Here is a 26,229-nt window from a genome sequence, read left to right as displayed (position 1 = left end):
TATCTAAAGAGGTTAGGAATCATCAGCATAAAGTGATTATTTAAAAGCAGGTCAGGCCTATTGACAAATATTTAGTTAAGCCATATAATGAAAACAATTTTGAATAAAAAAATTATTTTCAGCATCCCATTATTCAGAAAAATGTTATAGAAATGTCAGCTAATAACATGAATATAATTGGAGTGCCTGTGTCAAAGACAGAAATGCCCCATCCACTTAAATGGTTTTGCTTAATGTTTTCTAAGTTTTTGCTTAAGTTTTATTTTTAAGTATATTTCATCAGGTATTCATAATTTTAAATTAATTCAGTATTTGTGTGTGTATGCATTTTGACCCAACAATCTTGGTACTTAGTTTAAGACTGTTCTTGGAAAGCAGTATAGACCTTAGTCTATTGAATAATCAGAAAAACCCTATCCTAGACCTGTTAATTAAACAAAGCATCTGTCATATATTACTAATATGTTTCAATTTTTTTGTTCATCTTTATTTTTGCACCCTCTGGATAGAGCTCTTCATAGAGCACTTGCCCTCATCTGCTTCCCTTGTTGCTGGGCAAAGTCTGTCACTCTGATGTCTGATTGGTTTTAGACAACTATGGCTTAGAGCCAATCAGGCAGTGAATTTCAGTTCTCTTACAGAACTGAAGCATTGGAGCAGCTATTGATTTTTTTTTTCCTGTGGGGAGATTATATATACTAAGAGTATGGCTGCAGCAAGGTCCCTCTTGGGTATGTTTGAAAAATTGCAAGGTACATCTGTAAAGAAGGGAAAAAAAATGAGGTTTATTTTTAAAGCTTGTTTACTAAGAAAATCTAATAGGTAGTGAATTTGGGAAAAAATATATTCTGGTCGCAGATTTTCTATTTATATTTTATAAGATTACATTTAAAGAACTGTAATATATAATATAAGAAAAATTTCCCTTCAGTTTACATGAACGTTTACTTTATAATCCACACACTTGTTTTATTGCTCCAAAAGGAGAGCTTATGTAACCTTTTTGTAACGAGCTGCAAAAGGCAGTTAAGGAGAAAATGATGTAGTAATTGTACTTCTATAGATTAATATAGATTGTCTTACTGTAGATTGTCAAGAATCAGACATTTAAATTTCATTAGATAAATTAAACTATAAGTCAGTTCAGTGCAGTAGCCAACACAACATATCCATAATAATCCTTTGGGTCCACAGTACTATTAATTTTTAGAATCGGAAATCTGTAATAATAGTGGTGGGTGGGTATGAAAATAGTCTTGTTAGTTAATTTGAATTTAAGGTTGCCAGATTTTTAGTTACAAAGGTTTTATAAATGTAAGGAGTATAGATTTTTCTTCCAGAAATTTACGTTTGAATTTTGCAGATTCTAACCCGTTGTGTAGAAAAGTATGTTCTTATGTATTGTCCCTGTCTGATTCATTCCCCAGGTAGAAAATTAATATATATTTCTGGAAACATTCATGGACATTTATTAAAGCAAGATAAATCAAAGTATAAAAGATGGAAATCTTATTTATGTGTGGAATATGTTTAATGTGTAGTATATGGATTTATGATTTTATGCAAACCAAGTTCTAGATTACTTATTTCAGACAAAGAACCACTTTGAAGTATTGCAGATCCAGGTTTTGTTTAACTGTGTTTCTCTAACCTTAAAGTCTGTCTCCTGTTGCTGGGCAGAAATCAGAATGCTGGCTGCAGATTGGCTGAGTTTGTGAGCAGTTCTTGAACAGCCACTTAAATTCTTGAGCTTTTTGAGCAGGCAGATTGTAGGCTAAGACAAAACAGCTTCCCTTTGTTGTTTCATAGCTATGATCTCTTTGCTTGAAAGAAGAGTGAAAGGAGTGGGTGGAGGGGGATGAAGCAGAGAAGAAAAAGAATGTTTTCACTTAAAGAAGAGGCTCACTGGGCTTTCCTTAAAAGTAATTGACCAAAAATTTGGAAAAATTTTCCAAGCCATAAAGACTTATTTGCAGGTAACACACCCTTCTCTGGTTATATAAATATAAATTCCTATAGAAAAAGATTTTATTAGTAATAGTATTTCCCCAGAGTTCTTGACTGAGTATGTGGAGTAGGGACTTGAAAGCATTTTTTTTGTCTGTCTTCCTCATGAAAAAAACACTTTCAGGAGGAACTAGTTCATCACGTTTTGCAGTTATTTCTAGATATGGCAGACATTTTCTGCTGTAAAATACAAATGCTTTTTCCTGTGAAAATGAATTACAGTCATGTGAAAGCGTCATGATCCTCGTGTTGCCACCTAAAAATGTAGCATTTATTCTGTAGAATAGCTTTATGAATGGCATCTTAGTTCCAGGTGACAGTGTAAAATGATCCTTGGAAATGTTTTGTTCTGGTAATACAGCCATGGAGACTTGTTTGCAGGTAAACATAACCTTCTCTAATGTGTATCTTTCTTAAATATGCTTTGCTTATGCAAAATAGATTTCCAAAAGCAGACTCCTGATTGGTTTGCACAGATATGGCTGAACTAGTTTGAACTGGTTGCTCATGCTGCTTCCTTATTGCTTTGTCTGTTTTTCATTATACTCAGAACCCATAAAAGATGTGTTAAATGGCTGTATTGTGCTCCCTTGTGGGTGTGGATGGTAGCTGTTTTGTAATTCTTTTTATAGTATTTTATTATTACTGAACTTAATGGCAGTTTTGTTGATAAAACCAGCTTGCCTCGGATTATACTTATTTTTACTAGATGTTATTTAGTGGTGGCAATTTAATGTTTAATGTGATATTGAACATAGTACTAAATGTAGTATTAAACACGTTGGACTTCCGTTCTTTTTTTTTTTTTTCTTGCGGCTGGCCGGTATGGGGGATTTTCTAATTCATGTATAAAATGCCAAAAATATTTTAGAGAAATTTATCTCAGTCTTTTAGCATATGTCGAGAAACGTTATCCTGAATATACATAGATGACAATGATGATAATAACATTTATTGAGTACTTACTACGTTCTAAGTGCTTAGTGTGTAGAATCTCATTTAATTCTCACCACATCATCTGTGACAGGCACTGATATATTACCTTTTAAAGGTACCTGAAACTAAGAAATTGAAATGTTTAAGTAACTTTCTTAGTGTCACACAATAAGTACCTGGGAGATCTGAGATTCAAATTCGTGAATCTGTCTACAGAGTTCATGTTCTTAATTGGGTTACTAAAAGTTACAAAAAAATTTTAAAAGGAATTCTTATTTTTAGTGCAACTGGTGGTAACTGCCAGCTATCCACATAACATATCTGAGACATGTTGATATTGTGAGGTCAAAATTGAAAAGAATTGCATTTCAGTATTTGAACATATTTAAAGGTTAACCTACTACTTATATTATAAATTTAATTATTTTATATGTTTAGAGTCAGCAAAGAAAAATGACTACAAAATTTGCATTTATCTTTGCAGAAAATTTTGCAGTTAGCATTACTTTGGAATGGATGGGGAGGGAAAAACTTTGAAGTTGTAGTTTTAGACTGTAATTAATAACCCTTAAAATAGTCCCTGTGGTAATTTTGCATTGAGGTTTCTGTTTAATTGAAAGGTAATTTTTATGAATAGTTTTATTCCGTTCCATAATTTAAATTAAAAGGCTAGGAAGACTAATTGGCTTAAAGTAATAGAATGAATGCAGAATGTACCACAGTCTAGAAATTCTGTGACAAAATAGTAGATTCTCAAGCTGTAGTAGGCTTATTTTTTGCCCTTCAGCCAGAGACCATCAGGAATACACTTGTAATTGAACAAGTTAGGTTTACTGTTTCTTTTGTAGGGAGGAAGGAATGCTCACCATAGAGAAACTGTAAGGCACACAAGTAAGAGGACGTTAAAAAAAAACCTAGTATAGAATTCAGTAATAGTATAGTATAGGGTGGGTTATTTTGGAGAGAATTTAAGGAAGTAGAGCCATATTCTGGTTTGGGTGATGTCAGGAAATGGGGGCAATTCTATACTGGGGTTTCTCAATAAATCTTAACTATATAGGGTGGATAGACCGCTTCAAGGATAAAGCTATGATTGATGAAGTAGCCATTATTTAATGACAGGGGGGATGTTTGGTATTTCATTGGTTGCACAGTGGCTTTGTCTGACTTGAATGTTCAGTGAGGTGGTTTTATGTCTAATAGGAGAAACAACATGACTCAGCTATATATCATTGAGGCCTAGCTGTTAGCGTCACTTAAATTCCCAGACATTAGGGACTGCTTTATTTTTTTTTCCTCAAACCAAAGCAAATGTATCCTACCATCATTTCTACTGGTAATGGTGATGTTAAGTGTATATATAATGTGAAAGCAATGTTCTTGCCTACTGTTCATCTTATTCCTTAAAGGACTTTTATTTTATTCCACTACTGACTAGTGACATTGTGTTTCTCTAGAACCAAATTGTTGCTCTCCTATGCTTTCCTTTATTGCAGTGGCCAGGTGTTAACATAGAAATGATAACAGAGAACATCCTTGTCTTGGTTCTGATCTTATTTCACCATTAAGTTTGATATCTGTAGTTTCTTTATAGATGGCCTTTATCAGATTTAAGCTTCCTTCTAATCTTAGTTTCCTGAGAGTTTTAATTATGAGTCAGTGTTCAGTTTTATCAAATGAATATTCTGAATCTGTTGAGATGATCCTTTGTTTATTTTCCCCCTCTTTTCTGTTTATGTGGTAAATGAAATTGCTTGGTTCCCACCTTCCCCCCTTTTCTCCTGTAAACAACAGAAATTTATTGTCTCACTGTTCTGGACATTAGAAGTTCAAAATTATAGTGGTGTCAGAGCCATGCTCTCTCTAATGGTGCTAAAGAAAGAACAGCTCTAGGTCTCTTTCCTAGCTTCTGGTAGTTCCTTGGCTTGTGGCAATGTGATTCCAGTCTTCACGTGATGTTCTCCCTGTGTGCCTGTCTATTTGTGTCCAAATTTTCCTCTTTTTATGAGGATAGCAATAATATTGGATTAGGATCCACTCTAACAACCTTATTTTAACTTGATTACCTCTGTAAAGGCCCTATCCAAACAAGGTCACATTTTGAGATACTGAGGCTTAGGACTTCAATATGTCTTTTGGTGGGGGGGGGGGGGTTGTATAATTCAACCAATAACAGCCTGGTACCAGACATTCATTCAGTTTAGGCAAAACTTGTCAATTGGGCACTGTAATTGGCATGAAATAAAGCCAGAATGCTTCATGACTTCCTCATGATTGACATTGCTTGATTTTTTTTTGATGTGAAACTATCCTTGTATTTTTTTGAAATGAGTTTCACTTGGTCATAAACCTTTTTAAGAAATACTTCTAAATAACTTGTAGATGAAAGAAGAAATTACAATGGAAATTAGAAGATATTTTAACAGAATAATAATGAAAATATGACACATCAAAATATGAGATGCAGCTAAAGCAGTTCTTAGAGGGAGATTTATAGCTTTATATGTGTTCATTACAAAAGAGGAAAGATTAAACACTAATGACTAAGATTGAACCTCAGGGAAAAAGATGGTAAATTAAACCTTTCAAAAAAGTAAGAGAAAAGTAATAAGTATTAGAGGAGAAATCAGTGACACTAGAAAGCAGATGGAAAAACAGAAACATCAGTCAAGATAAAAGTTTGTTCTTTGATAAATAAGTAGAATTGATAAAACTTTAGCAAAACTTACCAAAAAAGAGAACACATTACAATATATATATATATATATTTTTTTTTTTTGACTTTATTTTTCTTTTCTTGAAACAGTTTTACTGAGATATAACCACATAAATCACCCATTTACAGTATATAATTCAGTGGTTTTTAGCATATTCACAGAGTTAGGTAATCATCACCACAATCAATGTTAGAACATTTTATTACTCCATAAGGAAATCCTATACCCTGTAAGAGCCACCTCTCATTTCCTCCCAAAAATCACTAGTCTACTTTCAATCTCTATAGATTTGCTTGTTCTGGATGTTTCATATAAATGGGATCATTCAGTGTGTGGCCTTTTATGATTGGCTTCTTTCACCCACCGTGTTTTCAAGATTCATCCATGTTGTAGTGTGTATCTTCACTCCTTGTTATGGCTGAATAATATTCTATTGAATGGATAATTCCACATTTTATTTATCCATTCATCAGTTGCTGGACATTTGGATGGTGTCCAGTTTTGGGCTATTATGAGTAATGCTGCTTTGAGCACTTGTATACAGTTTTTGCATGGACATCTGTTTTTATTCTCCTGGGTATATACCTAGGAGTGGAGTTGCTGGGTTGTATGGCATGCCATGTTTAACCTGTTGAGGAACTGCCCAACTGTTTTCCAAAGCTGCTGCACCATTTTATAATCCCACCAGCATTGTATGAAAGTTCTAAATTCTCCACATTTTTGCCAACACTCATTATTCTCTTTGATTACAGCTGTCCTGGTGTGCATGAAGTGTTGTCTCATTGTGGTTTTGATTTGCATTTCCCTGATGACTAATGATGTTGAGCATCTTTTTGTGATTGTTGATTACAGACTATTAGCTTATTGGCCTATTTGTAGAAATGACTGTTCAAGTTCTTTGCCCATTTTTAAATTGGGTTATCTGTTTTTTTTATTGAATTGTAACAGTTTTTATATATTCTGGATATAAGTCTCTTATCAGATATATGCTTTACAAATATTTTCTTTCTATTATGTGTGAGTTGTCTTTTTGATGGTAATGTATGTTAATGTATTTACAGTTCTGTCAGTGTAGATATGTCTGGTTGCAAATATAATCTTTCATTACTATTCCTTAATTTTCCCTTCTTTTTCTTTTTCTTTACCTCTTTTTCATTTGCTTATTGCTTTTATTCTTGCATTTTTATTTTTCTCTCTCATTTCTTCATCTACTATTCATCTGCTTTTCTTTCTTTTTTTTTTTTTTTTAAATATAGTTTTGTATCTCCTCCAGACTCTGGGAATTTCATATTGAGAAAGAAAACTAGTCTTTTTTTTTTTTTTTTTTTTTTTAAAATAGTTTCTAGTAGTTGGTCTTCTAGTATGGACTGTACCTGTTACCATTTTTTATTGCATAAATCTAGTGAATATGAAAATCAACACAGCAAGTATTAAGTTTTCTATATTTCATTTTTTCAAAATTACATGAATTGTGCTGCTTGCTTCTCTTATAAGATTTATTTTTCAGTAAGCCTATAATTAGGTGGCTTCTGTTTCAATTATTAAACTCTTTCTTTCTTTTTTTAAAGATTCAAAATGGACAGTATAGAAGAACCTCAAAAAAAAGTCTTTAAGGCTCGAAAAACAATGAGAGTGAGTGATCGTCAACAACTTGAAGCAGTGTACAAGGTCAAAGAAGAATTGTTGAAAACTGATGTCAAGCTGTTAAATGGCAACCATGAAAATGGAGATTTGGACACTACCTCACCTCTGGAAAATATGGATTATATTAAAGACAAGGAAGAGGTGAATGGCATTGAAGAGATATGTTTTGACACCGAAGAAAGTAAAACAGAATGGAAAGAAACACCCTGTGTCCTAAATATTAATGTAAAAAACAAGCAGGATAATGATTTAAATTGTGCACCTTTGTCTCCTAGTAATATAACCCCTGAAGCAGTCTCTAAACTGATTACTGAACCAACTTGTGATGATCCAGCCTCAGATGATCTGGCTGCTGGAGATCTAGCCTCTAGAGTACTAGCCTCTGGTGATTCTGCCACTGGTGATCCCTCTGGTGATCCCACCTCTGGTAATCCCACCTCTGAGGATCCCTCCTCTGGAGATCCCATCTCTGGTGATCATGCTTCTGGTGATCCTGCCTCTGGTGATCCTGCCTCTGGTGGTCCTGCCTCTGGTGATTCTGTCTCTGGTGAACCAGTCTCTGGTGAAGTGGCCTCTAGCAAACTGGCGTCTGATGATTATGCCTCTGATGATCAAGGCTCTGGTGTTCTGACCTCTGGTGATCTTGACACTAGAGCATCAGTGTCTGGTGATCTGGCCTCTGGTGATCCAGCCTGTGGTGATCTGGCTTCTAATGATCCAGCCTCAGATGATCCGGCTTCTGATGGACCAGCCTCTGGTGATCTGGCTTCTGGTGAACCGGCCTCTGATGAACTGGCCTCTGGTGAACTGACTTCTGAATCAGCTTTTGATCCCGCCTTTGAACCAGGTTCTGTACCAGTCTGTGAACCCGTTCCTGAAACTGACAATAATACAGAGCTGAGTAGCAATAAAGATGATGATTTTCTTGAAAAAAATGGAGGTGATAAAAAGTTAGACCAAATTCAAAGTAAGGACTCATTTGATGAGAAAAATAAATCTGATAGTAATATTGATGCTAATGAAGAAACTCAAGAAACAGATGATACAACTATTAGTTCAGATCTACCTCCTGAAAATGAAAAGATGGTAGAGGAAGATACTATCACAGAGCTTGCTATTGGAGAAGAGGCTATATCTAGCAGTATGGAAATTGACCAAAGTGGAAAGAATGAAGATGAAAATTCTGCAGACCTTGTAGAAACCATTAGTGAAAATGTTATAAAAGATGACAAAAATGAGAATATCTTGAAAAATACAGATTCAATGGAGACAGATGAGATCATTCCTATTTTGGAAAAGCTTGCACCTGCTGAGGATGAACTTCCTTGCTTTTCTAAAACTTCTCTCCTTCGAATTGAGGAGACAAATCCAGATTTGGAAGAGAAGATGGAAGGTTCTTTTGGTTCTCCATCCAAACAAGAAAGTAGTGAGAGTTTGCCCAAAGAAGCCTTTTTGGTTCTCTCCGATGAAGAGGATATTTCGGGTGAAAAAGATGAGTCTGAAGTTATATCACAAAATGAAACATGCTCTCCAGGTTAGCAGATTATTTAAATTTTAAAGATTTTTATTAGCTTTAATGAACTGTTTAATAAAAATTCTCATAAAGTTTTTAATTTCTTTTAGTTGAAAAAGTTTTCAGAGAATGTTGAATGGTGGTAACTGTATAGAAGGATTTCTTAAATTTGTAGATTCTTAACTTCATAGAATTCAGAATTACAAAGTACCCATTCTCTGAGCAGCATTGTGCTTAGTGCTAAATGAAAAGGGGAGATAAAATAAGTAGAAAATATGTTCCTTGCTTGTAAGGGCTGATAGTCTGGAAATAGAGATAGGATGGATCAGCATAACACTGATAGAACAATTTAAGTTATTAATTAATTAATTAATTGGTCAGAATTCTAGCAATTGTTCTTTTCTGCTATCACTTAGTGAACATATAACTTAGTAATTTAATTTATTGGATACAAGCGTAACAATATTTTCAATTAATCTTCCCAGTGAAATCTTTTTTTTTTAATGTTCTTTGTTCAGGGAATGAGACCCCCCATTGTTGGAAGCCAGAAACCCTGAAGTCTTGTTATCTGTTTGATAAAGACTACCAGTGTACTTCTTCATTCCTCTTGATTCTACCCTGCCTGCTCTCTTCCCCCTCATCTTCTGATAGGTCTCCCTGTAACTCAGATCTCTTTGATTTGATTATGTCCCTCTCGTTCATTAGATCCCTGTTACTTTTAGGTTAACACCAAACTTCTTATATGAAAAGTATATAAACTTCATGATTTGTTCAATAGCTACCTCTCTCATCTTTTTTTATTATTCCTTGAAAAAAGGAGAATGAGAAAAATCCTACTTTGCTCTCGTGGTCAAATTCAAACCATTATTCCTGTATGAAACCTTCTCAGTCCCTCTTAGACCGGCATGAATACCTTTCTGTTCCCATTGTGTTAGGTCTCTTAGACTTAAGATATGAGAGGAGTGATCTTACTAGCATGAAACACACACAGCATGTGTTTTCTAGTTTATTCAAAGAAAAAAAATAGGAGGCAGGCCTAGGAGACACAGAGGAAAATTTTTTCCCCAATGTATCATACTAGTTTTTGGAGATAGAGATTTTTTTCTTATTAAAGGATGACTTTTCATTTCTCAAGAGCATTCACTAAACCTATATGTAGAGAAAGGTCAGATCCTTCTTGGCTCTGGGGATTTGAGGATAAAGTTTAGTACTTGCCCTCAGGATGCAGACAAGAATTAAATTATAGGCCATTAAATACAAGGCTGTGAATATGTTAAATTGGTTAAATTGGCATTCTGGGAGTGTTAGAAGTGGGTAACTTTATAAGAATACAAAATATATTCAGGGAAGCCTTGCCTTTCAATATCTTTATAACATAGGGTTTTAATGAGTGTAATTCTTTGTAATGGCAACTCTGTCCTGCTTCCTCAGGCCAGAAACCTTGGAACCATTCTTATTTTTTCTTTCATACACCCTTATCCAGTCTATCAGGAAATCCTGTTGACATTATGTTTGGAATAAATCTAGAATCTAGTTCATAACTGCTATCTCCCCTGCTCTGAGCCATATATATCATCAGGCCAAAATAGTGCCTGGCACACAGTAAGTGCTCAGTAAATATTTGTAGAGTGAAAGAATAATTGATAATGTAAGAGAAGTATATCACAGAGGACCTTGGTTATGATGCTAAAGCACTTTGATAGCACTGGGAAGCCACTGAAGGATTTCAAGCAGAGGAGAATGATATGATGAAATTTACATTTTTGAAAGATAATAGGTAACAGTGTTCAGGGTGAACTTCATTCAGTAAATACTTATTGTGTGGCACGGGGCTAGTTCTTAAAAAAGCCTTATGGTAGTTTGTATGAGAAAAGAAAGTTGTAGCATATTGCAGCTTATGATTTAATGAGTTTATACAGTTTACCTTTATGTTACAATCTTGATTTTGCACATCATCGCACACAATGCTGTTAAATACAGAGAGGTGAATATTAAGCCATTTATGGTGCAAACTTTGAAAATTCAAAGTTGGGTACATTTTTGGTTACTTGCCTTTAGACTTTAGTCTGATGGTATGCTATTAGCAGAGTAAGTTTAGAAATAGGTTTAATTTCTTAGCTGGTAACTTAAATTTGTTTTGTGTCTTTTTCTCTTCCTCTAAAGGAAATTTTGTGTATTGTGGGTTTAAGTATGATTTCTTCATTGGTTCTTAAACTGTACTATGTTCTCTTTATATGGCAGTAAAACCTGTTGCATGTCATTTGTGTTGCTTTATACTTGCTCAGGTGTTCCCTTCATCAATTTCTTAATTTATCACTAATTTTTAATGTCTGTGTACAAGGGCTTTTGATTGTTATTCTGGGGTGAACGAGGTCCACTGTAGATTCTCTGGAGGATTTATGGACAAAAATATTAAATATGGGGCCTTACCCCTCTCTGTAGAATCTTTTAATACCATTTTGCTTATCCCAAGTTCTTTACATTTCATAAAACTTTAGCAAAAATTTTAATTCTATGAATTTATTCTCACATCTTAATGAGTATTTTGTTTTTTAAGTGTTGGGAATCCATCATATATGCTCGGCATATCTAGAAAATGGGAATGGGTGATAGGAGGAGGTTTTTGAGTAAAACTAAGGAATCTCAAGTTAAGGTTGACATATCCGTAAGAGAAGAGCAAACTAACATGTGCATAAAAGAGACGGACCAAACCAGGCCAATTTAGTCTGCTGTGTTCTGGATGCTCTGGCTTGCAGTTATCCTCATTGGAGCCATGACTAATTTTATGCTTTGATTGATGTGAGGAATTGCTAAGTAAAGATTATGTAAACCTTTTATCTTAAGCAATCCAATTACTCTGTGTCTCTGGGGGCTAGGAAGCTCAGGAGTCTCAACCCTCAGTATTAAAATCAGGAAGATTTGGAAAAATATTTATAGAAATAAATGTGTTGTAATGACTTTGAGATTTATCTACAAGAAAGCAAAAACAAATTTTTTATTTCATTGAAATTGGGGTTGAGAGGTGAGATATTCAAACATAAAGTGCAAAGTGTAGTAAATGGAAAGTTAATTTTTTAATACTCATTTATTTTATTTATTTATTTTTTTAAAAGATGACCGGTAAGGGGATCTTAGCCCTTGGCTTGGTGTTGTCAGCACCGCGCTCAGCCAGTGAGCTAATCGGCCATCCCCTATATAGGATCCGAACCCATGGCCATGGTGTTATCAGCACCACACTCTCCCGAGTGAGTCACGGGCCAGCCCAGTACTCATTTATTTTAAAGTTCAAAAGTTGTTTACTAATCTTTATGTACCGTGTTAGTTTTTTTATCTTAGTGTGAAAAAGATATTTGTAGAGCCTTAATAGGTTCATCAATGATTCTGTCTTTGCCGGTTTGCATATAAAAGGTCTTTTAAATTGTTTTAATCTTGACTTCCGCTATTGGTTCTGTTGTGATTAAAACCCTGTTGTATGGATAAGAAATGTCATATCAAAATCTTGATATAATGCTATATACCTTGTGATTGCTTATTTACTATTAGTTGCAGAATATGATGAACCATAGCATACTTTATTGAAGCCAGTTGCAGTGATGTAAGGGGAAAAATAGAAGCATATTAGTGAGTTATTGTAGCCCCGTTATCTTACATTTACTGATTAAGCTAGTTGAGGAGATATAAATTGATTGATCAAAGGCCATTTCTGGTACCTCTGGGGTTTTATTTGTTATAATTATATAGACATTCTTAGTAATATTTTTGGTAGAGCTTCTTAATTGTTATACTTTATATGCCTCATGAAAATTGCATAACATTTCTGAACAGTACTTTTCTTATCTATATAATGACAAAAATGCTGTTTACAGTGTAGCATTATATTGAAGCTATGAAGTAACATATATCAAACACCTAGCTCAGTTGTTTTCACTATTATCAAAGTAGGTATTATTTTTAAGTAAGGTTTTTGTAGTTTAGGTAGCTTTTTTATTCCTCACTTAACAAACTATCCCATAACCATTAAAATATCTTAATGATTCAGCCTGTCTGGTCACAATATTAGGTGTTTTGGATTTGGCAGTTTGAATTGTAACAGCCATTATTTTAGTTCTAATAACTGAATGTAAAGGAATCTAAATGCAAAAAAAAAAAAAAAAAAAAAAAAAAAAAGAGGAATCTGTTTTACAGTAATTGTTTCACATTTTATTAATCTTATTGGTGACAGAAAATTACTAAATAAGATTCTTTGTTTTAAAATCTACTATTTTTTTTTATTGTTTATTATGAATTGCAGAACAGTTGAAAATGAACTTGGTCATTCATTTTTGACCAAGTCAATGCACCTTTTTATTCCCTTCATTTTATATTTTGGGACTCTAGATTTCATGACAGGTTAGTTTGGTAATTGAGTAGTTACCAAAAAGGTAAACTATGAACTGTTATGAATTTCAATGGAAGTAGAATTTCCTTTTCTATGTTTGTTACAGCAGAAGTAGAAAACAATGACAAAGACAGCAAACCTGAGGAAGAAGAGCAAGTAATACATGAAGAAGATGAAAGACCTTCTGAAAAAAGTATGCAAGTACAGACAAACTTGAACTAGTTTGAAAAATAATAATTCATTATTTCTCCTTTTAAGGTCATAGAATAACCTTTTGTGCCCATGAGATGATTGTAAAATTTTGCAATTTAAGTAAACTGCAATGAAATCATTTTGTTGATGGCTAACTGCGATCTTTGAAAGTATTATTTCATATACTTCAGTTTTTTTGTTTATTTATATTTTACATTGTTCAACAAGGTTTAGGATTAAAATTTACTGAGGTACTGTGTGAGTGTCTTCTTGGATTGTTTTAGATTTGTTTGGAGAATGGGACTTCATAACAGTTTTGTCTGGGCTGATGAAAGTATATGTTTCAGTCTACTTAAGGTTCTTAAGCTTCATGGGAAGGGGAAATGATGAGGCTGAGAGTTGTTAGGTTTGTAGAAAGATTACAGGACTACAAGTCAGGAAATCTGGGTTCTTCCTGTCATGCTGCTCTCCATGTTTGACCATGGGTAAGTTATGATTATAAGAGACGTTGCAGAATAGAGCTGGGTTAAAAATTGGCATATACATACAGGTATAGAGTGAGACGGCGAGGGATAGGTATGGTCACATAAGGGCATATACCTTTAAAAAGTGTGGAGATTTTAGTGTTTTAATTAGTTTAGATATTGGAAAAGAAATGAGATAAAATTTGCTTATGATCTCATGAATGTTAACAATATTTGAAATAGAAATTTTCTAAGTGAAAGTCTTTGAATGTTTGGTGTTTACCAAATGTACTTTTATGGGCTCTTCAAAAAATTCATGGAAGGATTCATATGATCTTTTAATTAAATTTTTCCATGAACTTTAAAAATTTTTTTTGCATTTTTTTGAAGAATTTTATTTTATCTTTTTTTTTTTCTCTGTGGCTGGCTGGTATGGGGATCCCAACCCTTGACTTTGGTGTTATAACACCACACTCTAACTGGCTGAGCTAAGCAGCCAGCCCTTTCTGTGAACTTTGTGAAGTACTCTCATGTAATAACATTAATTTTATTTATCTTTTTATATATTTGAAATTCATTAGGATATGTTAAGAATAACTTGTGCTATTTTCCTAAGGCTCATGGTTAAGTAAAATTTTTCCTCTATTTACTGAGGAGGAAGAATTAAATCATTAAAGCTATGCACTGTTGTTAGATTAGACATCTGTGCCATGAGAACACTGGATTTTGTTAGAGTCATGTGCACTGTGAAATTTAGCAAAGAGAATAAAAATAAGTTGATTTTCTTCTACCTTCTGCATAACACAATTGTCAGGCAATTCTCTATCTTAATATGAAGATTTCAAGTAAAGAATATTCTGTGTTTATAGTGTACATTGCTTATTTATTGGGAAGTTCTTATTTAGCACATTGAAAATAATTATAAATTTACAGCTAAAAGCTATCTATCTACTTTTCTAGTTTCAAAAACAGTTCATGAAGTAATTGGTAAAGAATGTAATTGTGATAGAAACATTATTTTACTGAGGATGGAGAATAGGCATCAAGGTCTATAATAAAAACACTTAACTGATCATTGTGGTTTTTGTTCTCAGATGAATTTTCCAGAAGAAAACGTTCTAAATCAGAGGACATGGATAATGTACAGTCCAAACGTCGTCGATATATGGAAGAAGAATATGAGGCAGAATTTCAAGTAAAGATTACAGCCAAAGGAGACATTAACCAGAAACTTCAAAAGGTGTTGTTGATTATAAGTTAAAAACTATATTGAATAAAAAGCAAAACTGTCTTTATTCTTCTAGGTTTTTGACATTATTCTGTATTTTACTGACATATCCAGTTTATCACAGAAAGAGAGAACTTGAAGAAAGTGGTTGAGCTTGTAAAGTCTGTTATTATCATTGATCATTTAATTTTAAAATTCCTTCTGACTTCTTCTGGGCTACATAATTTTTTTAGAGATGGTAGTGATTATCAAAATGGAAGGGAGATATGGTGACTTCCTTATTTGCTTTATTAACAAAACCGAGGGCCGGCCTGTGGCTCACTCGGGAGAGTGTGGTGCTGATAACACCAAGGCCACAGGTTCAGATCCCTATGTAGGGATGGCCAGTTAGCTCACTTGGGAGAGTGTGGTGCTGAGAACACGAAGTCAAGGGTTAAGATCCCCTTACTGGTCATCTTTAAAAAAAAAAAAAAAAAAAAGAAGAATATTGTTTTTCAGCTTTTCTTTTTTTCTTCCTATACTGACCTGTGTCTTACAGTGAAAAGGAAACATGAGAGTTTTATACATTGACACTTTAATCTTTATAATAAGCTGGTTTTAAGTCTATACATTCTAAAATTTTTGTTACGTACTTTAGGATTAGTATTAACAATGGTTGGGGCAGGGCTTTAGAAGGACTAGGGAGGGAAATAAACTACAGACTTCGAAAACCTCCTCCTATATCTGTTAGACTATGGATAATGAATGAAGATATTCAGTATTTTATATATTTTTAAAAATGTGTTCTCAGACATTTATAACAAATGCAGTTTTTAGAGAGGAATATGACACTCAGGTGATACTGGTTTTTCAAGGTCTTATATATTTAATGATGAAATTTTAAACAATCAAGGTTTTAGACCAAGATTCTTCCACTAAGATACAGTACAAATGTCTGCACTTTCTAGAAAAAGAAATAGTGAGGCAGTAAAATGTGGCTTTCCCCCCCAGGTTTTTATTTTTCTTTGACATATGAAGATGATAATCTTATTCAGTTTTACAGAGCTGTTAGAATTCCTGAAGTACCTATGTGAAAGAATTTTGAAAACTTTTATGTGTACTGAGAGTTTATTTCTCTAGAGTCATGTTACTCAGGTTTGGCCCTGGTTGTTGTGGGTCTATAATGAGATAATGTGGAAATTTTGAGTAGGCATTTAGAAATACTTTGTAGAAATTTGGTATTGCAATGACATTCTTAGTGTGTCTCACAAAAATATCAATCTGTAACAGATTAGAAATTTTAAAAATGTCCTTTCCTTTTACTCATTTCCTTTAAGTAGTTTGAACATGATAAGGGAGTATGGGAAGAAAATATTAAAGTTTCAAATTACTTTCAATATTTCACCCTCTGGAAATTTTCTATTTTTAGTATATATTACCCTGTTGAGGTCGACATTAGATATGTAGAAGTGGAGAACTTCAGCAGATAGCATTGCGTTAAGGATTTCAACATGTTTTATTAATTAAATTAGTTAATACATTAATTATTATCATTACTTAAGAATATTTACTGTTTGCTGCTTACTGAAATGCCTTCTTTGCATAATGAATTATATTTCTTTAGGTTATACAGTGGTTGCTGGAAGAAAAATTGTGTGCCCTACAGTGTGCTGTATTTGATAAGACTTTGGCAGAATTAAAAACACGAGTGGAAAAGATTGAATGTAACAAGAGACATAAAACAGTTCTTACTGAGCTACAGGTTTGTATGCTGACCTGAATTATATACCCTACGTGTCATCATTGTTATAATTTGTTTTCTGGGATATATATTTGAAGCTGACTATAAAATACATATAAATTCTAACTATCAGAGTAAAAGGAGCCTGTATTAGTTTGCTAGGGCTACCATAAAAAAAAGTACCATAAACTCAGTGGCTTGAACAACAGAAATGTATTGTCTCATAGTTCTGCTGAAGGCTGGAAGTCCAAGATCAAGGTGTCAGTAGGATTGGTTCTTTTGCCAGGCTGTGCTATGAACTAGAATCTGTTCTATGCCTCTCTTCTAGCTTCTGTTTGTTGACAATTTTTGATGCTTCTTGCCTTGTTGAAGCATCATCCCCAGTCTCTGGCTTTATCTTCACATGGTGTTGTTCCTGTATGTGTATCTGTATACAAATTTCCCCTTTTTAGATGGATACCAGTCATGTTGGATTGGTACCCCTCCCTACTTAGTATATCCTCAAATCCCCTAGAAATTAGATGTATTATATCTCCTAGGCTTAAAATTATTTTCTTGGTTTATACTGTTAATTTTGTTTTATGTGAGACTTTATTAAAAACAAGGCTGTGTAGTAATTTTGTACAGCTCCATTTAGGACAAATCCTAGTCCTATTTCTCACCTTTAATGGGTCTTTCTATAGTGATAATGTTATCTAATTATTAAACGCCATTTTATTAGTACTGTGAGGATTTTGAATTAAAACTGAAAATGTCTGAAGATTTAAAAAATAATTTCATTTGTTGTTTCTTATCAGTCCCATGGGTGCAACTATGATTTCGTATTTTTAAAACCTGAGTTTTTGACTTCCATATTCTCACTTAAGCTGCAAAGTCCAGATCTCTTAACATTTAGTAAACATTTACTCTTGGACATTTCTTTGTAGCCTCAGATTCTGAATCTTTCCAACACCAAACCAGTCATCCTTTCTACAAATGAATCTCCTTTTCCATATTTCCCCTTACTGGCAATTTCTGAATTCTTGGAAAAATCTTGAAGGAAAATCTTCTTATTGTTTCTCTTATTGACAGTTCTTGAGTTCATGGAAACCAATCCCTCTCAGTCATTTCCCATGCATAGTGAGTTGCCAAATTACAGTTTCTTTCTTTCCTAAAGATCTATCTGTTTCCTGTCACTTTCTACTAGGCCATCATGACCCAATTCCTTGATTATAGTAAGAGTCTTTTACATGACCGTGCAGGTATTAGTTTTTAAGTTCTTGTTGGTCCTTCTGAAGCATTGTACTAATCTTTCTAAAATATTGCTTTCCTTATTCTCTTCCATGTATGTAGTCCATATTCCTCAATTGTGTTTGCCGGTCAAACCAGTATTTATTTGTTTGATTTTTCATTTGGATCCCCTATTGTTCTGTCCACTTTTCCCCACCAATTGCTTCACGATCCTCCAGAGTGTTAATGTTCATAGTATTTTTATATTGAGCTTTCGACTTCATATTGTTGCCTCTATTCACTCACTGTAATGATCTGCTTTCACCATGCTATTTATTTAAATGTTACCAAGCCCAATTTAGTTCCCATCTCATTCTGTGTTGTTCCAGTATTTTGGTTTTTTGTATAAATAAAATTCAGAGAACAAAATAACTATTTGGAAGTGTATAATTCATCAGCATTTAGTACATTCACGACTTTGTACAACCATCATCTCTATCTAGTTCCAAAACATTTTTGTCAACTCAGAAGGAAACCTTGTACTCATTAAACAGTCACTTCTCATTTACCCCTCCCCTAGCCATTGGCAACCAGTAATCTGTTTCATGTTTCTATTGATTTACTTTTTTTGCATATTTCATATGAGTGGGATCTTATAATATGTAACCTTTGTGTTTGGTCTCTTTTCCTCAGCACAATATTTTCCAGGTTCATCCATGTTGTAGTGGGCATCAGTACTTTGTTCCTTTTTATGGCTAAATAATATTTCATTATGTGTGTGTATATGTCTATATATATATATACACCATTTTATTTATGCATTCATCCATTGATAGGCATTTGAATTGTTTCCACTTTCTGGTTGTTGTGAATATGCTGCTGTGATCATTTGTGTACAGGTATCTATTTGAGTGCCTGATTTCAAATCTTAGGCATATACCTCAATGTGGAATTGTGGGTCATATTATTGAAGAACCACCCAGTTGTTTTCCAGAACAGCTACACCATTGTACATTCCCACCAACAGTGTGTGAGGGTGTCATTTCTCCACATCCTCATCAACACTTATTTTCTGTTTTTTTTTCCTTGTTGTTTTTTATAATTATATCTCTTAGTGGTGTGAAGTGGTATCTCATTGTGGTTTTGATTTGCATTTCCCTAATGACTAATGATGTTGATTATGTTTTCATGTGCTTGTTGAACATTTGTTTATCTTTTTAGAGAAATGTCTATTATAGTTCTTTGCCCATTTTCAATTTGGGTTTTTTGGCTTTTGCGTTATAAGAGTTCTTTATACATTCTGGACATTAAACTCTTACTCTTATCAGATATATAATTTGCAAATATTGTTCCTCATTCTGTAAGTTGTTGTTTCAATTTCCTGATAATGTCCTTTCATGTACAAAAGTTTTAAATCTTGATTAAGTCTTATAGACAGGATATAGTTGGGTTATAATTTATTATTTGTTCTGCCAATCTCTACCTTTTAATTGGAGACTTTAATGTATTTACATTTAAGGTAGTTACTGATAAGTAAAGACTTCTGCCATTTTATTTTTCTTCTGTATGTCTTATACCTTTTTTGTTCCTCAATTCCTCCATTACTCATTTCTTTTGATATTGATTTTTTTCTAGTGTGTCATTTTGGTTCCCTTTTTTTCTTTCTATATATTTTTTAGTTTTTTTCTTTAGTTGTTACCCTGGAGATTACACTTAACATCTTAACTTTGTAATGATTGATTTTGAATTAATACCTACTTATTTTCATTAGTATACAAAATTCTGTGTTACACTTCTCATTGTGTAATGGAGACGAAAAAAGGATTACTCAAAGCACCGTGAATGCATTGAGAAGCCAGAAGGTCTGTATCCCAGAGAAAACTGGGCACAGTAGCCATTCAAAGTTAGCTTCTGTTTTTTATTGTAAAGACAAGGAAGTTTCACAAGAAAATTCAGTTGATTCAATCAATACAAAAGGACACAAGGACATGGTCAGTGTTTCAAAAGTTATCTATGGCTAAGTATAGCTTACGCAATGGAAACTACTAACATCAGTAAAATTAACAGTGTGACATTTCAAAGTACAATTAGTGAGGGCCGAGCCCGTGGTGCACTCGAGAGAACGCGACGCTGGGAGCGCAGCGACGCTCCTGCCGCGGGTTCGGATCCTATATAGGAATGGCCGGTGCACTCACTGGCTGAGTGCTGGTCACGAAAAAGACCAAAAAAAAAAACAAAAAAAGTACAATTAGTAAAAAGCTAAGTTGGTCAAACTGGCTCATTATCTAAAGTATAAACTCTCCTTAAGCAAAAGTTACATTCTTATGATAAAATCTAAGTACAATTATTTCTAAAATTCTCCCCAACAGACAGCTTGTCCCTAGCAAACAGTTTTTTCACATCTTTCCCTTCAGCAATTCTTAACAGGATCGGTATGACAACCACCTGTTAGCTCTATAATTATTAAAGTATATAATCCCATACCTAAGTAGTGATTAGAGCTGATTAGATGGGCTTTTGCCCTCTGGCTATAGGCTATCACTTCCTACCTGAGGGCTCTTGCCCCTTACATGCATTTATCTAAAAACCCTGTTCTTAAAATCAAGTGAGATTTCTAGCCCTCCATAATTCTGCTTCTTGATAGGTTAATCCTATTCAGATTTACTGTTGAATCCTTCCAGTAAATTTCAGTTATTGTACTTTTCAGTTCTAGAATTTCTAGTTGTTTTCTTTATATAATTCCAATCTCTTTACTGACATTCTGTATTGTTGAGACATCTTTTTTCTATTTTTTATTTTAGTTTTTTGTCTGTGGCTTTTTTTAGCTTTTTTGATCAGATTTAAAATGGTCAATTTGTCCAGTAAGTTTTTATTTAGTGAATCCAATGCCTGAGCTTCCTTACTATGTCTTTTTATTTTACTAGCTTTTTTTGAGTACTAATATTTCGTTGTCAGGTCAAACTTGATGCATTATTAACTCTTAAGATAGTTATTTCCTAAGAGGTTCTTCCTTGGTACATATGCAAAGAAATTCCTGATTTGTCTAGTTTGTTAAACAAGACCCAATGTATCTGACTTCGAGCAATTTATGTGACTTATAGTTAAAGAGCTATCATTGTGACATTATACATATACTTAATGAAGAAACCAAGAACAAATGAAGTAGAAGTAGTAAACAGAGACATAATAATAGAAACTTTCCTGATCTTACAAAAATGACTTGTTCATACGTTTTTTACAAGTCTCACAGAACACTTGCCATGATAGAGATCTACTCTTAGAAATATTATGGCAGATATTTTGAATTTTAATAATATAAAAGAATTGTATAGTTTCCTGTGTAAAAACAACTAAAGGCTGCTCTTTGATTTCTTTTTTATAATATTAAATATTAGAAGACAGTAAATCAGTGTCCAACATTTTTTTTCTCTGCTACTGGCTTAATTTTTTTAAGTGGTAATTCCTTTTTAAAAAGAATTTGAATACTACAGGTATATGTGATGTGAAAGCTAAGTCCTTCTCTTTACCTTCTCCCCCACTACCTACCAATCCTGGCCTCCAGAGGTAAACACTTTTTTTTGGTATGTATCCTTCTAGGCCTTTTCCCATATACATAACATACACGAAATTATTTTTTTTTATTTTTCATTTTCAAGTAAAAATAAAATAGTAATACTATAAATACTATGCAATTTATAGAATACCCACATAGATAATCTGACTTAAAAAAAAGTAAAAGATATTCTTGCATAAGTTGGGGTACAGAAAATACCTTCCCATATTCCTGTTCTGAAAAAGTTACTTGAACAATTTTAGTCACCAGAATGGTAAATCCATATTAAGGACATGAAATTATGCAGTATGTTCTTGGGCCTTAATAATAAGCATAAATAACTAAGTCCTGAGGAAAATCTTCACCTTTGGGAGTCATAGGTTGATTGATTGCCTAGGCCATATTAATTGTCTTATGTGCTCATACATTGTAAGATATAGGGTCTTGTTTAGAAGTGACTACTTTTTAAAAGAAACTTTCAAAGTAAATAATATCATTTTCTCATTTTTATGATATGAATATTGGATAAAAGAAATTCTCTGGAAGAACACTTCCTTAGGCAGGCCTCATGAACACACTCAGAAACTATATTTAATATTCTTGAAAATATGTTTAATGTAAAATGGCAGCAGCAGCAAGCAGCAACAGTAACAATTGAATATCACATCTATGTTGTAGTAAGTGACCGAAAAGAAAAAAACAAATATTCATGTGGCAGTGTTGTAATTTTTCTTTCTTTTTTTTCTTTTTGTTCTGCTTTTTTTCCTCATCCGTTTCCCTTTGAATATGTATTGAGACAAAATATGTGATCAGGCAGTTTATGTAAGCCGTACAAATGATTAAATATTTCACTGATAAATGTTAGCTAACAAGGTAACATTTTTATCAGGTTATTAAAGATTAACAATATGAAATTAAGTGTTTCAAAGAGTAATATATGAGCACTCATCAACATCGCTATTTGAAAGTGTCAATTAATAAAGCCTCTTTGAGAAGCATTTAAGTAAGAACCTTAAAAATATATTTTGTTCCAGGAATTCCACCTCTGTGATGTACCCTAAGAAAATAATCTGAGGGAGAAACAAAAATTTTTAATGCAGTGTTATTTGACAGTAACAGGACTCTATACATACATCCATAAGTAGTATTGGCAAGAGAGCTTTTGTGATTTGCAGATATGCCCTCTATAACTCTCAGTGAAAAAATCAAGTGTGGTTACAAATATGTTAAAAAATAACACAAACACAAACTTACATATTCAGAAATATACTGATATGTGAGCAAACACCCACAGCTCTAGGAGGCAACAAGCTAACCTTCTAAGAGTGTTTATATCTGGGTATTGTGTTCGGGGGGTCACTTTAGTTTTCATTATAATTTGTACTGAGTTCAGGCACACTTCAGTTTTCATTATGATTTTCTGTATTTTCCAGGTAGATCTTTTACGATCAACTTGCCTTATTTTCTTTGTTCTTAGCTGTCTTCTGAGGATCCTGTTATCTGTGGGTTTCTTGTTATGTATGTACGGATTCTTTTTTAATGCTATAATACCACTTGATTTCTGTTGCATCTTTTCTTTTTTTTTCCAGGCCAAGATAGCCAGGTTAACCAAACGCTTTGGAGCAGCCAAAGAAGATCTTAAGAAAAGACAAGAAGTAAGAATTTCTGTTCTTGCATAATTAATATTTAGCTGTAAGTGGTAATCTTAGGAAAAATGGTGAGTAAGGAGGAAACTTTATTACAATTTACACTGTGCACTCCTTGTATATTATTTCCAGAGCTATGCTCTAGGACTAATTAACCCTTTTCATCCTCACTTATTATTCTTATATATCAACATTTATGTTAATCTATTTTAGGTTATGACATTCTTGAAGCTGTATTAACATTATGTTTTGGGGATTTGTCTTAACCTTGTTTCTTTTAACATTCTTGCCAGTGTCCTAGTCTAGTCTCTCATCATTTTGCTGAAAATATTCTAGTATTCCACTTCCTTGTATTAGTGTTCTTCCCTTCTTTTCTTTCCCATGTAGTCAATCATCTATTATGCTCTAATTGTAATATACAGACAGCGATTAGATTAAACCACTTCATTGCCTTTGGATATTTTTTTGAGTACAGAATTAAGTTCAAACACCATAGTATAAATTGTCCTCTACAGTTTGGCTTTGCTTTGTGTTGTTTTATTTATTATTCCTTTATTATTTCATTATTTCTCTATTATTTCCTTTATTATTCATATTTTTAATGTAGTATTTGTATATTGCATTATTGTTTTTAGTTGGATTTCTTTTCTTCTTGAATTTTTTTTTTTAATTTGATAGAGTTACATTTTTTTGTCTTGATAGCACTGTTGCCTGGCATATACTAACTGCCTAAAATAATAATAATTTCAATGATAATCATCATTCCTAGAGGTTTTCTGCATTGATGCATTTTCATATTTTCTTTACTTGATTTTAAAAAATTTTTTTTCTAATTTGAAGTAATTGCAGGAAGTTGCAACAGCAGTACATAGAATCCTGTTAATTCTTCACTTAGCAGCCACCCAATGATGAAATCTTATATAACTGTAGTACAGTATCAAAGCCAAGGAATTGTTACAATTCTGTTAAGTGGTCTACAGACCTTATTAGTATTTCCCAGCTTTTACAAGAATTCATTGTGTATATTTGTGCATGTGTTTCTGTGTGCATGCATGCATGTGTATGTGTGGTTCTCCAAAATTTGATCCATGTAGATTTATGTAACCCGTACCACAGTCAAGATGTTGAACTGTTCTGTTATCATATAGGGACTCTCTCATGTGCTACCCTTTTATATTTTTACTCTCAGTAATCTCTTCTCCATTTTTTTTTTTTTTAAACTTTTTAAACTTTGACTTCTCCTTTTTCTTTAGCAACTGATGGTTGGTTTTTATTTTGTTCTACACAGACTAATCTTACCAGACTTGGATTTGGTCATACCCACTGATTTTTCCCATTGTAGTCTTCAATGATACAATTAATTATTTCTAAACTCCACTTTCTTAGGTTTTGTTTCTTGATCATAATGTAAAAATTGAGGTATTGTATTTCTTGTATTAGAAAATAGGTGTAAACCTTTTATTTAAAAAATTTTATTTGCTGCATCTAAACCAAACATTTGTCTTTGAAACTTTTCCATTCCTTTTGTACAGTATGAATTTATACTTTTTCATTTTTGTGTCTAAACTAAGCAACATGCAGCCCAGTATATACATTTCAGTTTTAGTGCATTTCAGATTTGTTCTCAAAACTACTTTCCAGTTGTTCTCATTTGTTTAGTCAAAAGAGATAGGTAGAGACTTTAAAGAATAAGGATGAAAATATTTTAGTCCCTGAAGAGTTTCTGTTTTGAAAAACTAGAATTAGTATTGAAACAAGGAATAAATACTATATAATTCCTAAAGATTGGAAATGATTAATTTGATCATTTAGGGAGTATGGTGCTTGAAGAAAATGTTAAGGTGGTCTTGAATCTTTCAAATTTTGTGCTTTCCTCATTAGCATGCAGTTAAGGCCATCATTCTACCTATTCTTATTAATACTTTTCTCCTTTTCAGTCAGATTTCTAGACCTCTTAAGAATTTTGTTCTTCATTTTTTAATTCTTACAAAGGTAATATTGCAAGGAATATACTCCTGTTAATTTCTTTTAACTGTACTTGATTGTATATAATCATTTTAATTGTCATTTATCCTGGTGCAGCAAGGTTCATTATTGTTCTTAATGATTTACTCTACAATTTCTTTTTTTTTTTGTTTGTTTGTCTGAACTCTTTGTCCTCAAATTATGGTATCCACCATAATTTTACATTTGTTTCTTGCTAGGTTTTAAAAACAGGAGAGAGATAGAAAGGAATGTTTAGCACTTTAGTTCTTTCCCTTAGCAAAATAGACAAGCAACCAATAAAACTTTAAATGCTTTTCTTTTATTTAGATATGCTCCTTGGTCTTCTGCTATTAACCAGTTAAAACAAACCCCACCATTCAGGTTTGTCTTGAAACATTTTCTATTTTAATTTCTAAAAGAGGACAAAACCCTCAGGCAGTGTATTTGTCTGTTTATGTTGCTTATAACAAAATTCCTGAAACTGGGTGATTTATAAAGAAAATGCAGTTCATTGCCTACAGTTTCTGAGGCTGGGAAATCCAAAGTCCATCTGGTGGTGACAACAGTGACCCAGGGGTCTCACATTAGAAGATGGTGGAAGCACATGGAGCATAGAGAGAGAAAGACAGACTCTTCTTTTAAAGCCCTCAGAGCCACGCCCCTGACCACCGTTTTTAATTTATTCACTACTACATGGTCCTACAATCCAATCACCTCTTTAAGGCTCCACCTTTCAATTACCATAATAGGATTTCCCACCCTCTTAAAAGTCACAGTGGGGGCTAAGATTCTAACACATAAACTTGGGGGACACAGTTCAAGCTTCAGTGAGTTTTGGAGGAACATAATTCAGTCCACTGCAGGCAGTTTCATTCATAATTTAATCTATTATATACTGCCTGATGACTGGTATCATTAACTTTAACTTTTTCTAGTTTTTCCTGTAAAATATCAAGATTTTGTCATACTTATTCTACATCTGTAAAAATGAATTATTTAATTGATTAAATTTTGGATCAGTTGTACACTGTAGGTT

At 33.2% G+C, this 26,229-nt stretch overlaps 1 protein-coding gene across 5 annotated transcripts in view; it reads left to right on the top strand.

Moving 5' to 3' along the window:
- The window catches only part of ATF7IP (activating transcription factor 7 interacting protein), a 119,749-nt gene that overhangs the window by 45,317 nt on the left and 48,203 nt on the right, over positions 1-26,229 (top strand). For 4 of the 5 annotated variants that reach the window (XM_063075027.1, XM_063075023.1, XM_063075024.1 and 1 more), the window contains exons 2-6: positions 7,229-8,838; positions 13,302-13,388; positions 14,946-15,091; positions 16,683-16,820; positions 23,151-23,216. In XM_063075027.1, coding sequence (XP_062931097.1) covers positions 7,236-8,838; positions 13,302-13,388; positions 14,946-15,091; positions 16,683-16,820; positions 23,151-23,216 — 2,040 coding nt within the window. In that variant the 5' untranslated portion in view covers positions 7,229-7,235. The remainder of the gene's footprint in view (positions 1-7,228; positions 8,839-13,301; positions 13,389-14,945; positions 15,092-16,682; positions 16,821-23,150; positions 23,217-26,229) is intronic. The other variant, XM_063075026.1, reaches the window with a different exon arrangement.

The sequence above is a fragment of the Cynocephalus volans genome, chromosome 12, assembly GCF_027409185.1.
Source record: "Cynocephalus volans isolate mCynVol1 chromosome 12, mCynVol1.pri, whole genome shotgun sequence".
NCBI lineage: Eukaryota > Metazoa > Chordata > Mammalia > Dermoptera > Cynocephalidae > Cynocephalus > Cynocephalus volans.
This window is presented reverse-complemented; position numbering and strand designations above follow the sequence as displayed.